The following is a 15,766-nucleotide window of genomic DNA, read 5'->3' on the forward strand; positions in this document are numbered from 1 at the left end:
TCACTGTGCGCTGTAGTCTGGTTCTATCCTGCTTGGTGGCGGCTCCAAACCGCACAGTGATGGAGGTGCACAGGACAGACTCAATGACTGCAGTATAGAACTGCAGCAGCAATTCCTGAGGCAGACCATATTTCCTCAAGAGCCGCAGGAAGTACATCCGCTGCTGGGCCTTCTTCAGGACGGAGCTGATGTTCTGCTCCCACTTCAGATCCTGAGAGATGGTGGTTCCCAGGAACCTGAAGTTCTCCGTGGTGGACACAGGGCTGCCGAGGACTGTGAGGGAAGACATAACGGGAGGATGTCTCCTGAAATCATCAGGCTGCAGTGCTGCATCTGAAATGGCAGAGGTGAGCCATGTTTCTGTAAAGCAAAGTACACAGCAGTCCACAATGTCCCTCTAGTATGATAATCTTGCTCTGAGGTCATCAGTTTTATTTTCCAGAGACCGTACATTTGCCAGCAGGATAGTCGGGAGTAAGGGTCTAAGGCCTCTGCGTTTCAATTGTACCTTCCCCACTTTCAATTTCTTAAAAGGGAATTGCACTTGTGACATGGGTCTGCCATCCAGAATCCCTTGATCTTGATGACCGATAGAGTTTTTAAAAGTCTTAAAATTATGTAGCTTACCAAAGTACCAAAGGTTTTGATTGTGGATTTCAGCTGTAGTAGTCCTAACAGGGATATTTGATGATTCCAATTGGAGCTGCACGCAAAGAGTCACCACTTACCGCCACCATTTTTGAAGATGACACCAAAAAGAGGCATCTTATAGCAGCTAACACTTACATAATAAGTGGCTTCTAATCTCAACTATATTACTTTATATGTTGTTGATAATTCAACATAATTAAAATGACAATTGTTTAAGATGTGATTTTTTTTTAAATTAGCAACACTTACCCTAACCAGCCCCCATCTATAAAGGTTACATTGTGTAAACTGTTTCTTTTGAGATTGCTAACCAGAATTTCAAAGGGAATGTTATTTGTGCTGCACTATTGGCATTCACTCTTTATGTGAGCAGTGCTCTGTCATTAACCTTGTGGTAGGATTGTTGTAAATTTAAGACTATTTAGTGCATTGTCTTATTTGTGCTGTTCTTTACCCTCTTTGTATAATTGCATTCTCCACACCTTCAGAAGATGGTAAGTTATTAACTTACTGAAGCAATTTCCTTGAGACCTAGACTTACAATCTAGACATTATAAATTCTATCATAGGAGTTCAATTTTACCAAAGTGAAAAAGAATCTTGTTCCAGTAAGATGCCAATGAACTGGATTGCTAATAAAATGCAAAATGTTTTATTAGTGTATTTCAGGGAAGATAATCTGTCATCCTTACCCAGTTGTGAGTTCAAAACCTCTGCAGAATTTTGACCATTATCTTTCTTTCCTTTCCTAATGGAAAAAAAATACCTTAACGCTGACATGGAGAAAATGTGAAGCATTGAGAATTCATCATTCTAATTGTTCTTCCAGTGCAAAGAGCTAATTCTTCACTACAATTAACAATACACTGTGTAAAGTGCTTTGAGAAAAGTACAATGTAAAATACTAGAAACAGTAAGTACCTTGGCAGAAAATGGACAAGGTTTCCATTTATTTATTTTATTTAGAGATACAGCACGGTAACAAGCCCTTCTGGCTTAATGAGCCTGCGTCATCCAACTGCACCCATGTTACCAATGAACCTACTAACCCATACAGTCTTTGGGATGCAGGAGGAAGCTGGAGCTCCCGGAGGAAACCCACACAATCATGGGGTTTGCTTTCCCAAGCCTAGCCACCATCAATAACGATCATTTCGAAAACAAATTAATGAACTGTTCTAACAATTGGAGTGTATCCAGCTTCTACGTGCCAATGAATGATCATGGAGAAAATTATACTTTTAAATAAATAGTCAGAGATGTCAACTAGAGCACAATTCTCAGAAATATATTGAAAGAATCTATTTTTTCAGCTTTGCAGATCATTCACAAGCTTATATCTATACACATGTGCATAGTGTTAATATTTCAATACCACTTTGGTATTAGGTTATGCATTAACTTGACATTCAATAGCCCTCTATATATTTATAGAACAGCTCTGACATCACAAGGAGCTGCTAAAGCAATAAACATTTCTCTTATACTTGTTACACCATTACCATTCAGTAAAAACATTGCTGATAAATTGAGATTATCCACATTTTCAAAGTATAGAGCAATCATTCCATCTAAATGCTTATAGCTGTACATGAATATCTCCCTAAACTTTGAAATGAGATGTGCTCGAGATTCATTCTCCAAAATACTGTTTATGATAACATAACCTTAATATAACAAATTATGTTGCAAATTACCTTTTTATTGTTTTTAATCATTATCAGTCGCTCTCTAAATGAGGCTACATAATTTGTCACAATATCTTATTATTACAATAGTATACTTACTAAACTTTTAAAATCTTATAAAATATATGAAATAATTGAACATGAACAACTTCCAAAACATTATAATCCTTCAGAAACTAAGATTTTGTTTCTACTACCAAAATGCCATCGTGACATAACATAGCAGAAAGATCTTTTGACTGCACACCATCGGGTAGCAGATACTGCCTTGTAAAACCCCTTGAAATAAAGCCATGTTCATCCATTCTTCGTCCATGCTGGGCCCTGATGATAAGCCACCCTTCAAACACTTGAATGATGATATCTTCAGGACGGAACTGAACGACATCCAACATGATTTGAAATATTCGTGCAGCCTCCGTGGATTCCGACTTCGGCTTTTCTTTGACAGAAAGTTCATTCTCTCTCCCAGTTCTTCTTGCTGGACCTGGTAGGGCAAATAGCCAGTGATCTAGTCTGCATTCTGTGAGATCTCGTCCTGTCAACTTGTGCTGGTAGCGAACAGGCGTAGCAGTCCAGTGCCTTACAATTCCCTCTTCCATTGTTCTAAATGTTACAAGAAAACTTTTAATTTTAGACTTTACCTTTTATTAAAACGCAAAGCGTGAGCTGAGCCAGCCTTTATGCAGCTGCTTCTATGCTCCAGCTTCTCATTTGAAGTAGTCAATCTTCCTTTTATAGAAAGGGTATTTTGGGCACTATCTCCAGACAAAATATTTCTGTACTTGAGACTCAAATTTCCTTTTAATACTCTGGAAAGAATGTAGGCCATTTCAAACATTTGGCTCCTATGGTCACTGGATTAGTAACTAATCTACAAATATGATTTGTCCTTCCTAAGCAAATAAATAACTCCTGCTGCAAACAAGTTGGAGGAGAAACTGTTCAGTGACTCCTTTAGTTACTGCTACAGTATTACTAATCTCTACCTATTGAAGTCTTCTTCATGCTGTGCCTCTGCCATACTTCATATCAACAGCTATTTTAACAAAATGAAGTGACCAATCCAGTTTCTCTAACCTTGAGGATCTGGAATCCGGCATTCTTCCTGAAAACATTTACAAATATGCTATTAACCTGTACTAGCTTCTCATTGGCCTCAGGATGCATTTACTTAGATCACATCCTATGGGAATTACATATGCAAATTTCTTAAATGATTGATGAAGTTAAACAGAAGTATTAACTTAGACCTGTAGATTATAGCTCCGATATTTATTGATGGGCTTGGAGTGGGGGAGAGGAGATGATGGCCTTGATATGTTTTTGTTATGCCATATTATTAGGATGCTATACACTTAGGGAATCTCTTTATCAACATGTATTTCTGGATCGAGTTTATTATAAATAAATAGTTATAATAAAACTCTTGATGCTCCTTCATGTCTATTGGTGGAAGCCTTCCTTGAAGAGGCAATCGGGTATCAGCAGTGGGTAGTGCAACTACAACCCAATGTACCTCTGTAGTTCTCGTTCCGATCAAGTTAAATATTTAGATTTACTGGACATATTATATTATATTATATTATATTATATGAAATTCTCTTAATAATTTGATAGCTCTCACAGTCTTTTCATTTTACTGTAGAAATAAAGGTAATGTGTTGAAATCTCCATATTCTAATACACATTGTATATTCTACAAGTTGTGGTTCTGGTATTTCAATCAAGCAAACATTATCTGAAGTTACTTCAAGCATTATAGCTGATGTTTTGAAAGAAGTCTAGATATTTCAGTAAAATTATTTTCCTCTTTCATCTTGGGCAATCTCTTATGATTGAGGTTGACCGATTTGTGTCATTTCTGTGGTTACAAGGTGAGTGATGTGGGACCATCAGGTGCATGTGACCACAAGGCGGTATGTAAGGAGCCTGAGAAGGCGCTCTCCTCCCTTTGTTCATGCTGTGCTTTTGTGTGTCCCTGATGCATGGGCTCAAAGTCTGCAATGCCATCCCACCTCCATTTTGAATAGTCATGGCCCAAGGATTCACACACACACTGCTTTTTGCTAGAAGGCCTTCAGAACATTGGTGAATCTTCCCACTCAGTGATTCTTTGTTTCGTCAGAGCTTGGAATAAAGTGTTTGGGATATCTGGTATTGGTCATGCATATTACTTAGCCTACCCATCAGGGGCAACAATTAATTCTGGGCTGGGAGAGGATGCTGATATTGACCTGCTTATTTTGCTAGTGCACTTGGAGAATTTTGCAGAGGCAATGGTAGACAACCCATGTCTCAAAAGCATCAAGGAGAGCAAGAGGCAAGTAAAATAAGCACTGACCTTATTTATGTAAGCAAAAGAGTATTTAAAGATTAAGACCTCAAACAAATAAAATTACAGTAATGATCTCATGGAACAAGGACTGTATTGCCAGGTAGCACACAGCTGAGCACCAATCTTTGCCCCTGGCTGAGCTATGAAGTTCTGTTGATGGAGAATGCCCCTTCCCTACTGATCTTCGATATGACAAAGAAATTGTACACTTTCAAACACTTCACTTACACTTAGATGTTATGGTCAGCCACTGGAAAATATCTCAAGAATATAACCCTCCATGCCACAGTATTGAGTGAGAAACTGACATGAGAACATAGCAGTCACCACATTGTTGCCTCTTGAATATTAGATTTCCTAATTGTTATGAATGTACCACAGCTCTGAGGGGCCGAAGGGTGTGGGGTAGCCCCCTCCTTTGTGAGAATCGCCAGATCACTATTGAGTCAGTTCAGTGGACCCAGGAAATGAGAGAAAGACATGCAGAATCCACAAAGTGTTGGAATGTGTCCTGGCCTCCGAAAGGCGGACCCATTGATACCGGCTATTGTCTCTTGGAGCCGGACTTGTGTATTGCATCCTGTACGATGCATCGAAGCCCCCTGGCAATGAACCGACGGGGAGGTTGGTGGAGGGATTTCATCATCTCGACCTGATTGACATCTGAGACCCTGTGAGTCAGGATAAAAGAGGGTCTGTGGGAACAGCCCCTCAAACACATCAGAAGAAACGCTAGCGATCCTGTAATAGCAAAAGCCGGTGGGAAGGCCACGTGTGTCTGTTTCCATTTGCCCCGGAATTGGTGTGCCTTGACCATGGAAGAATGGTTTTTAGCTAACAACAGGGAAATCAACTCCCAACGACTCTCGAAGGATTGACATCATAAAAAAACTGGGCAAGTTTTAACCCGTCTTTCTCTCCAACCAAAACGCTGCAGCTTTAATGAACTAAAGTGATTTTTATATTTCCATCTGACAATACATTATCCCCTAGAGAACGATAGAGCTATTTCTTATTGATTATTATTAGACCCGTGCTTTTAGATTTAGTATTGACGACGTATATCATCTGTATGTTTGCATTGATATTATTTTGTGTATTTTTATCAATAAATACTGTTAAAAATAGTACCATCAGACTTCAATGGACCTCTCCATCTTTGCTGGTAAGTGACCCAGTTACGGGGTATGTAACAACTTGGGGTTCTCGTCTCAGGATTTGACACCAAATTGGAGGGGGGCCAGTGAATCGGGCTTGTAAGTCCAAACTTTGATCTGGTTACGCGGGTAGCCAGACAGGAAACCAGCAAAGATAGACGTGGGTGAATTTATAGAAAACCCGACTCTGGAGGCGCTAGAAGCGGACACCAAATCGGACTTGATAAATATGGCAAAGGAACTAAACCTCGCAGAGGTGAGGTTGTCAATGAAAAAGCAGGAGGTGCGAAGGGCCATAACTCAGTATTATATTGGGAAGAATGTGTTTACAGCTGAGGTATTGGAAAATATCCCTGAAAAGGTACCAGCTAGTGGGACGGCTCAGTTAGAGTTGGAGAAATTAAGGTTGGAACATGCAATTAAGGTAAAGCAGTTGGAAGCAGCTGAGAAGGAGAATGAAAGAGCTGAGAAACAAAGAGAGCATGAAATTCAGTTAAAACAGCTGGAAGCAGCTGAGAAAGAGAGAGAGAGAGCCGAGAAGGAGAGTGAGTATGGGGAGGCAGAAAAACAAAGGAAACATGACTTGGAGATGGAGAAGTTAAGACAAGGGCAAAGAGATCAAGGGTCAGACCGAGAGGAGCGGTTTAATGTTAGTCGGGAGTTGAGGTTAGTACCTCCGTTCGAGGAGACGGATGTTGATAGTTATTTCTTGCTTTTTGAAAAGGTGGCAGTGAATCAGAAGTGGCCCAGAGATCAGTGGGTGGTGTTGTTACAAAGTGTGTTAAAAGGGAAGGCACAGCGGGCATATATGGCATTGTCCGTGGAGGAGGAAGAGGAGGAGAGTTATGACAAAGTAAAGGCAGCCATTCTCCAGAGTTATGAGTTAGTACCTGAAGTGTATAGACAAAAGTTCAGAAATTTAAAGAAAGGGTGGAATCAGACGTGTACCGAGTTTGCCTATGAGAAGGGTGTGCTCTTGGACCGTTGGTGCACAGCAGAGATAGTGGAAGAGGATTATTGGCGTCTCAGGGAGTTAATTCTGATTGAGGAATTTAAAGGTTGTGTTTCAGAGGATATCCGGATGTATTTGAATGAGAAGCTGATTAAGTCCATCTCAGAATTTGCTAGGTTCGCAGATGAATATGCCCTAACCCACAAGACAAAGTTTTCCTCAAATAAAAGTTCCCAGAGAGACCATGGGAATGATCGAGAAAGCCCGCCGGCTGAGGCAGAGGTCCCGCCGGGAGCTAGTGGTAAGGTTGAGGGGGAAAGGCAAGACAGCCAGAGATTTCCGGGCTTAATTGTGGAAAGGAGGGGCATATTGCATCTAGGCACTTTGCTCCGAGGAAAGAGACAGGAAAAAGGTAAGCAGCAATCCCTATCGGATGTGCCGTGGTAATCAGTAAATCGACAAGAGAGCCCCGGGTAGACAGAGTACGAGAAGGGTCTGAGACTTGTACGTCAAACAGAACCGTGTCTGTGAGGGAGGGAGACCCACCAGTTCCAGTACGGATCTGGAGAGACACGGGGGCTGAGCTGTCGTTGATCAGCAGTAAGGTACTAGATTTTGGTCGCAAGACGGGAATGGTAGCTGTGAAAGGAATAGGAAAAGGGATGGAAATGGTGCCCTTACATAAGGTCATTATGGATTGTGAGCTAGTCTCTGGACCAGTTGAAATAGGGGTGCGATCAGAATTCCCGAGAACTGATGTGGACGTCCTTCTGGGTAACGATTTAGCCGGTGGTAAGGTTTGGGCAGCAATGATGCTGACGAGCCGGCCGGTGAGTGTTGCGGCCCCGCCCCTAGAGTCCCAGATCTATCCCGCATGCGCGATCACTCGCAGCATGTCGAGAAAGGCAGCTGAGAAAGGGAGCAGTTTAAATCCGGCCAGTTTTGATTTGGCTGAGACTTTTTTACCAATCCTGTACCACGAGGGTTTAGAGGGTGGTAAAACGAAGAGTAGTAAAGTGAAAGAGGGTAAGGGAGAGGAGGTAGCGAGGAGAAAAGTTCTAGAGGCAGAAAATAAAGATGAGAAACAGATAGAGCGGTTAAAAGGTCCAGAGTTGGACATGGATGATCTGTCTGGTTTGGCAGAACTGTTTGAAGAAGTTGAAAATTCTAAAGGTGTTTCCGATAATGAAATGAGGGCAGTCTTAGATGAAAAGGGTGCCCTTACCTGGAAGAAGTCTGCTGGGTTGGCAGATGAGGTTGTTTCAGCCCGCGGGGTTGAGTTTACTCCAGAAGGGAGTTGCCCAGAGAGTAGCTGGGAGGATCAGGGGAATTTAGAATTTGGACCGGGTACGGGTATTGAAAGCCTGGAAGAGGCAAATGTCCTGCTTGAGTGTGTCCAAGATGTGGATGCACGTGGTACTGAACCTAGTAATGGAGCTCAGAAAAAGTCTGAGGTATTTGATTCAGTTGAAAAGGAAGGCAGTCCTTGTGGGTCTGATAGACTTGGTTCAATGGAAAAAGGGTTAACCTTGGTAATAGTGGGAAGTGAGAGTTCCCAGGTGTTTGTGCTCGAAGGTGTGTTAAAAGTTAATGCAGAGATCAAAAGTGGGGAGTTGAATATTATTATTGTAGGAAACGGGAAATATGTAGTTTCCAAAGCGAATGAAGAAAATTTAAAGGCTGGATTAATATCAAAGGCAGCAACCAGGCTCCAGTCATTTCAATGGCGTGGTACCACAAAGCCTGGGGACCACTTACAGGTTGAGCCGGAAAATGACGGGGGGCCCCCATGCTATTGTTATTCCAGAGTGTGGTGTGAAAAGGCAGAATTTGAAATGCGGCTTGAACAAAGAGTTCGAACTGAAAACTAATAGCCTGAAGGGTCCTGAAGAGAAAACTAACAACTTGCGTAAAATTAAAGAATTGGGTGGAAATTCAGAAGATGGTCTAAGTTTGGGACGCAGTGTTGATAAAATAACTCCAATGGAAGAAGCGGGCGAACGCCTATTTCGCCAGGGTACCTAAGCTCCCCACGTGGGAATTAACTGGAAAAGAGGTGAGGGTTAATGGGGACGCCATTTTAAAATAGCAAAAGCCAGTTTTACGGGATTTCGACAAAGCATGTGAATAATAAAGGCCACCCCATGGAAGCCTGCCTGTTAAGTTTGAAAGCAACAGAAAGATTAGTATTTGCATGAACTTTTGTAGTATACACGTAAGCTAAGATCACAACTCTTTAGCTTTTGTTTGATGAAAGAAATAAAAATAGATGGTTATTAAATTGAAGTCTGATGCTACAAGACTTTAGTAAGGTACAAGATGTTAAAATACTAAAGGAAGTGACACTGTAATCATTAACTGTTTAGATGCTGAATTGAATGTATAACTGTATTACTCTGTAAAAAAAACTTTTGTATTGTGTTAGATTCTAAAATCCTGTAAGACTCTGTATTACTTCATTTTCACTGCTGGTGAAAACGCTTTGAAGAAAGGGGGTGTTATGAATGTACCACAGCTCTGAGGAGCCAAAGGGTGTGGGGTAGCCCCCTCCTTTGTGAGAATCGCAAGATCACTATTGAGTCAGTTCAGGAGACCCAGGAAATGAGAGAAAGACATGCAGAATCCACAAAGCATTGGAATGTGTCCTGGCCTCCGAAAGGCGGACCCATTGATACCGGCTATTGTCTCTTGGAGACGGACTTGTGTATTGCATCCTGTACGATGCATCGAAGCCCCCTGGCAATGAACCGACGGGGAGGTTGGTGGAGGGATTTCATCATCTCGACCTGATTGACATCTGAGACCCTGTGAGTCAGGATAAAAGAGGGTCTGTGGGAACAGCCCCTCAGACGCACCAGAAGAAACGCTAGCGATCCTGTAATAGCAAAAGCCGGTGGGAAGGCCACGTGTGTCTGTTTCCATTTGCCCCGGAATTGGTGTGCCTTGACCACAGAAGAACGGTTTTTAGCTAACAACGGGGAAATCAACTCCCAACGACTCTCGAAGGATTGACATCATAAAAGAACTGGGCAAGTTTTAACCCATCTTTCTCTCAAACCAAAACGCTGCAGCTTGAATGAACTAAAGTGACTTTCATATTTCCATCGGACAATACGTTATCCCCTAGACAATGATAGAGCTATTTCTTATTGATTATTATTAGACCCTCGCTTTTAGATTTAGTATTGACGACGTAGATTATCTGTATGTTTGCATTGATATTATTTTGTGTATTTTTATCAATAAATATTGTTAAAAATAGTACCACCAGACTTCAACGGACCTCTCTATCTTTGCTGGTAAGTGACCCAGTTACGGGGTACGTAACACTAATACATTTAATTCATTCTGAGAATTGAAAAGGAAGGCTGGAAGCACTCTGGCCTTTTACTTAATACTCCAGACAACCTTGCTAAATGATGACCCACAGTTGCTTCTGAGACAAATGATCTGCAGTCACAAGATTGGACTGTTCTATGAGCTTCCCCAACTGGAATTGTTTGACAGTGATCAGTTTTTCGTAGGTCACATGCAGAAATACAGGCACTAGCCTCCAGTAGGTAAGCTCTTCACATCTGTCTGTCAATACAGTCGGCCCTCCTTATCTGAGGGGGATTGGTCCCGGGTCCTCCCATGGATATCAAAAAACCCAGATGCTCAAGTCCCTTATTTAACTGTGTCCAATATGGTGGTCTTTAGGACCCAGCGGAACCCCGAACCTTATTTAACCTGTCTCAGTGTGGTGGACTTTAGGGCCCGGTGCAGCTCTGGATCTGCAGTGTTTCAGTTGACTTAAATAATCACGATCACGATTGAAAATAAAGTGGAAGTAATAAAGTGATTGGAAAGAGGTGAAATGCCACCGATCATTGGAAAAGCATCAGGCTACAGTCGGTCAACAATCGGAACAATTTTAATAGAGCACGTGAATGGTTCTGCCCCAATGAAAGCTGCAATTATTACTAAGCAACACAGTGGTTTAATTATTGAAATACACATATTTCTTAAATATTTTATATGCATAGAAAGGCAAAATATATTCTATGTACTAAGACAATCGTTTGACTAACTGACGCTAAATAATACGGATGTACTTGTTCCGATTGCAAATCTGACTTAAAGACGGACTCAGGAACTGAACTTGTTCAGAACCCGTAGACTGCCTGTACTTCTAAATCATCTCTAGATTACTTATAGTACCTAATACAATGTAAATGTTATGTAAATAGTTGTTACTGCTGTAGTGTTTAGGGAATAATGACAAGAAAAAAAGTCTGTACATGATCAAACAATGAATGCTGGAGAGTGAACTTCCGGGTTTTCCCAATCCGCAATTGGTTGCATCCGTGCATGCGGAACCCGCGGATAAGGAGGGCCGACTGTACTATCTTTTCCAATTTTTTATAGAATATGAACATTTAATTTCCAATTTCAGATAACCTATGCCCCTATGTTCTTTTCCCACTCCTACCAATCCTTGAAGATTCTCTCTTCCATGGGTCAACATTCCCATTTCTATCTGCCCACCACCCACACAACTATCTACCTGGATTCCTTCTCCTTTGGCTCAACATTACTAGCACTTCCACCACTGCCATTAAACCTCCCTTATCTGGTTCTACATCTTCATTTAGTCTCTGTCTCTATTTTACCTTTCCATTCCCTTACCCTCCCTCTGCTAACCTGGTACCATCTCTCACCTTATTGTCCGATTTCACCTATCAAACAGCAGCCCCTTTTTCTAAATTCGCTTCAAACCTTTCCACAAGTGGTTCTATCATTCCCCGTCTCCAGATTCCAGCATTAATAGTCTCGGGTCTCCATATTTAAAGAAAACCTATATCATCTCAGCAGTGCTCTCTCAAATATAGATGGATTGTTTAGTAGTTTCAATGGTCGATGATGCATTTAAACAATCACTGTGCTCCATTCATTAATATATATGGTCCAATCTTTCACAAACATCTGACTAAAGCTCCTTCTCAAGTTGCACATACTGCTTATGCCCTTAAAGTATTCATCACTGTCCATCCTGCCTCACCGTGGCTCCATCCAAAGGTACATCAATTTAAAGTTACCTCTGTCTTAAGGTTATAATATCTAAGAACTTGTGTGTTACTCAAGATGGTGCTAATCAGTGGCTCAGACTTTGTTATGTTTTTTTAGGTTCGTAGGGATAGCTTTTGGGGCAGTGGAAGGAGATATGGGTCAGGTTAATATTTAGGGACAGGAATGAAGTGGAGTTAGAGGTCAATGACAATTAATGAAGAGTCAGGGCAGAAGTCAATGATCAGAGTTGGTGGTCGAAGGCCAGCGATCCCCATGGATGGAAGACAGATCAGGAAGCACTGAGGATGAAGACTAACGATTCTTCATTGTCAATGAGCAAAGTCGGTGGGTCTTGAAAACGACTGTTGGTGAGCCCCCCTCCCCCCATCAGGTTGGTGAGTACTGGGTTTGAGGTCAATGCGGGCATGACACACAAGGGTCAGTAACTGCACACCCCCACCACACCAGTAAGTCCCAGGGTCAGATGTCTATACAAGTCCAAAGGTTGAGGCCCAGATGTCAAAGTCCCATGATTGGTGAGCCCTGGGGTTGATACCTAGAGGTCACTGAAGTCCGGAAACCATAAGACATTAAGACATAGGAGTAGAATTAGGCCATTCGGCCCATTGAGTCTGCTCTGCCATTTAATCATGCCTGATCCTTTTTTTCTGGTCAAGGCCAGAAGTTTAAGTCAAAGAACTGATGAGTCCAGAGGTCAGGGCCTGAGCTATGTCAAAAGGTTGGAGGTCTGTATTTCTGCAAGCCCTGGCCAGGGACTGGAAGTTGGAGCACAACGTCTGCGAATCTGAGAGGTCAGAAGCTAGGAGGTGGCTTATCCAAGGCTTGGAGGCCTATCTGTGTATGAGTGGGTGGGTGCATAGGAGGAAAGGAAAGGGCCTTGTTTTGCTGTTGTTGATTTGTTTGATTGTTGTGTTGTTATTTTTGTTGTTACTTGTGTTGTTCTGCTGCCCACTGTGGGTATGCTATGTTGGCAATGGAATGAGGGGCGACACTTGCAGCTGCCCCCCAGCACATCCTTAGGCTGTGTTGGTTGTTAACACAAACGCAGCATTTCCCCATATGTTTTGATATACTGTACATGTGATAAAAATAAACAAACAAACATGAACCTGAATCTGACACCACTTAAGCATTTTAAACATTATCTCTTGGGACTCTTCCCAAAACCATTATGCCATCCCTTGTTTAATCTGAGCAGCTTGGTCACATTTAATATATGAGGGAAAAACATCAAGATATTGGACATGTCCCAACAAACTCCGGACTTCTGCAGTTTCTTTCAGTTCAAGCATTTATAAGACTTCTTGAACTTTGGCTGGAGTCTTCACAAATTCCATGGTTGTAAACTGTCTAATCAAACTAAATTTGTTGTGTATTTAATATTCCAGTAACATTTGAGTAAAATTGTAAATATACAGCATTGATTGATCAAACATTGTTTATTGGTTTACATAAATCATTACGGGCTATACATAACAGCATACGTCATACTCTATGTGCATGCCTTACTACAGTAAAAACAAAGCAGGCAGTTTCATCACATGTTTTCCTTTCAATTAGTTTTAGATTAGATTAGATTAGATTTTATTGTCATTGTACAGATACAAAGACAATCAAATGCAATTAGCATCTAACCAGAAGCGCAAAAGAATAGTGTTATTTACAAAATAACTGCAAATAAAAAGTGTTACAGCATACAAATATAAAAGTACTGAGACAGTCCAATATGGATGCAATACTGTACTTAGCGCTGTGATGTGAGATTCAGCAGGGTCACAGCCTCAGGGAAGAAGCTCTTCCTGAGCCAGCTGGTGTGGAAATGGAGGCTTCTGTAGCCCCTACTGGATGGGTGGAGAGTAAAAAGTCCATGGTTAGCGTAGAATGCTTCCTTGATAATGCTTTTCACCCTGCCCAGGCAGCTTTTATGGTAGATGTTCTCAATGGTGGGCAATTGGGTGCCGATAATCTGCTGGGCAGTTTTCGCCACACGCTAGGGAGCTTTGCGATCCGACACGGGACAATTGCCATACCACATTGAGATGCAGTTTGGTGAGTATGTTCTCAATGGTACAGCGGTAAAAGTCCATCAGTATCCTGGGACAGAGGTAAGCTTTCTTGATGCTCCTCAGGAAATAAAGGAGCTGTTGCGCCTTTTTGATCAGGATGGAGGAGCTTAGGGACCAGGTGAGATCCTCAGAAATGTGGACACCAAGGAATTTGAAGCTTGATACACGCTCCACTACAGCTCCGTTGATGTAGATGGGGATGTGAGTGTGGCTCCTAGCATGCCTGAAGTCCACAGTGATCTCCTTGGTCTTCTGGGCGTTAAGTGCCAGGTTGTTGTCGGCACACCATGTGGCCAGGTGCTGGACCTTGACCCTGTAGGCCGTCTCGTCTTGCCCTCTGATCAGGCCAACCACTGTGGTGTCGTCTGCGAACTTCATTATGGAATTAGAACCATGTACAGGAACACAGTCATAGGTGAAAACAGGGTACAGAAGAGGGCTCAGTACACAGCTTTGAGGCACGCTGGTGTTCAGGGTGAGAATGGAGGAGGAGAGGTTGTCTACCTTAACAGATTGGGGTCTGTTAGTCAGAAAGTCCAAGGTCCAATTACAGAGGGATGAGCTGATACCAAACTGGTGAAGTTTGGCGATCAGCTTGAAGTGGATCACAGTATTGAATGCTGAACTAAAATCAGTGAACAGCATTCTGACGTAAGAGTTGAGGCTGTCCAGGTGGGTCAGGGCAGAATGAAGTGCCGTGGAGTTGACCTGTTGATGTGATAGGCAAATTGATGTGAGTCCAGGGTAGTGGACAGACAGGATTTCAGATGTGATAGAACCAGTCTCTCAGAGCACTTTGCAATGGTGGGGGTGAGTGCAACTGGGCGGAAGTCATTCAGCCTGTGGCAGTGGGATGCTTTGGCACAGGCATGATGGTGACAATCTAGAGTTATAAAACATAACAGTGGTGATGAGTAAGTTTTAAATGAACCCAAAATGACTACCTACCTGCAAAAAAAAGCTCAACATAGTTTTTTTTCACAAAAAGACAGTTGAGTTAAAAAGACAGAAAATAGACAAACTTCATAGATTTATAAACAGTGGGCATTATGTAATAATAATATATTTTTAAAAGAACAGAAATTGCTGGCCTCTTCAGAAAGATAGATGCTTTTGATTGCACGAGAGATAACTGGATATTGAATACGGAGCAAATTGAGCAGCTGAAGATGGCAGAAGTTGCAGAGAATGAAGTGTTGGATGTAGGGGAAGTCTTCTTCCATGCCTGGCTTCCCTGTAAATTATAGGCATAGTTGAGTTTGATGCAATAAGTTGACTTTCAGATAAAGCAAAGTAAAGTAACTACATTAAAATAGCAAGATGTGCATTTCTGCATTTTCTTTTATATTTTGCTGCTATACACACTTAAGTCAGAAGAAATAATTCTCTGGAACAATCTAAATAAACAATCTACTCAAGTGATCTCACTCACTGACCACAGCAACAAATTAGTGTTCATGATGTGGGTCTTTTTCACAAAGTTTGTCGCTGTTGTCTGTCCCTCTCCATGTTCCCCAACACACTTTTCCAGTTACTGCTATGTTCCCCAAGATCTCTCAGCAGGATGAATTTGCCACCCAGTAGTTCCACAGTGACTTGGGGTGCAGCCTTAGATCATTACCATGCACCCTAGGTTAATGTGGAACCAGAGCTTGTTTTCATTAGTGCTGCATGATATAGGTGCAGATGACTGTGACATGTCATGGGGAATGTGGTAGGGGGACTTGGTATTTTGTGAATTGTTCATTTGAGAGAGAGGCTCTGACTCACGATAACCTATGCTGTCAAAAACCTACCTAACTCTTACTTGCAGACTCAATAACACTTGGCTGAAGGCAGTTGGG

At 41.9% G+C, this 15,766-nt stretch overlaps 1 protein-coding gene across 7 annotated transcripts in view; it reads right to left on the reverse strand.

Moving 5' to 3' along the window:
- Positions 1-1,578: 1,578 nt before the first annotated feature.
- Positions 1,579-15,766, reverse strand: part of hspb3 (heat shock protein, alpha-crystallin-related, b3) — a 58,055-nt gene continuing 43,867 nt past the window's right edge. For 3 of the 7 annotated variants that reach the window (XM_059989427.1, XM_059989428.1, XM_059989429.1), the window contains one exon: positions 1,579-2,945. In XM_059989427.1, coding sequence (XP_059845410.1) covers positions 2,516-2,945 — 430 coding nt within the window. In that variant the 3' untranslated portion in view covers positions 1,579-2,515. Of the gene's footprint in view, positions 2,946-10,718; positions 15,157-15,766 lie in introns of those variants that run through there. The other 4 variants (XR_009515691.1, XR_009515689.1, XR_009515690.1 and 1 more) reach the window with 2 other exon arrangements.

The sequence above is a fragment of the Hypanus sabinus genome, chromosome 14 (genome assembly GCF_030144855.1).
Source record: "Hypanus sabinus isolate sHypSab1 chromosome 14, sHypSab1.hap1, whole genome shotgun sequence".
NCBI classification, from domain to species: Eukaryota; Metazoa; Chordata; class Chondrichthyes; order Myliobatiformes; family Dasyatidae; genus Hypanus; species Hypanus sabinus.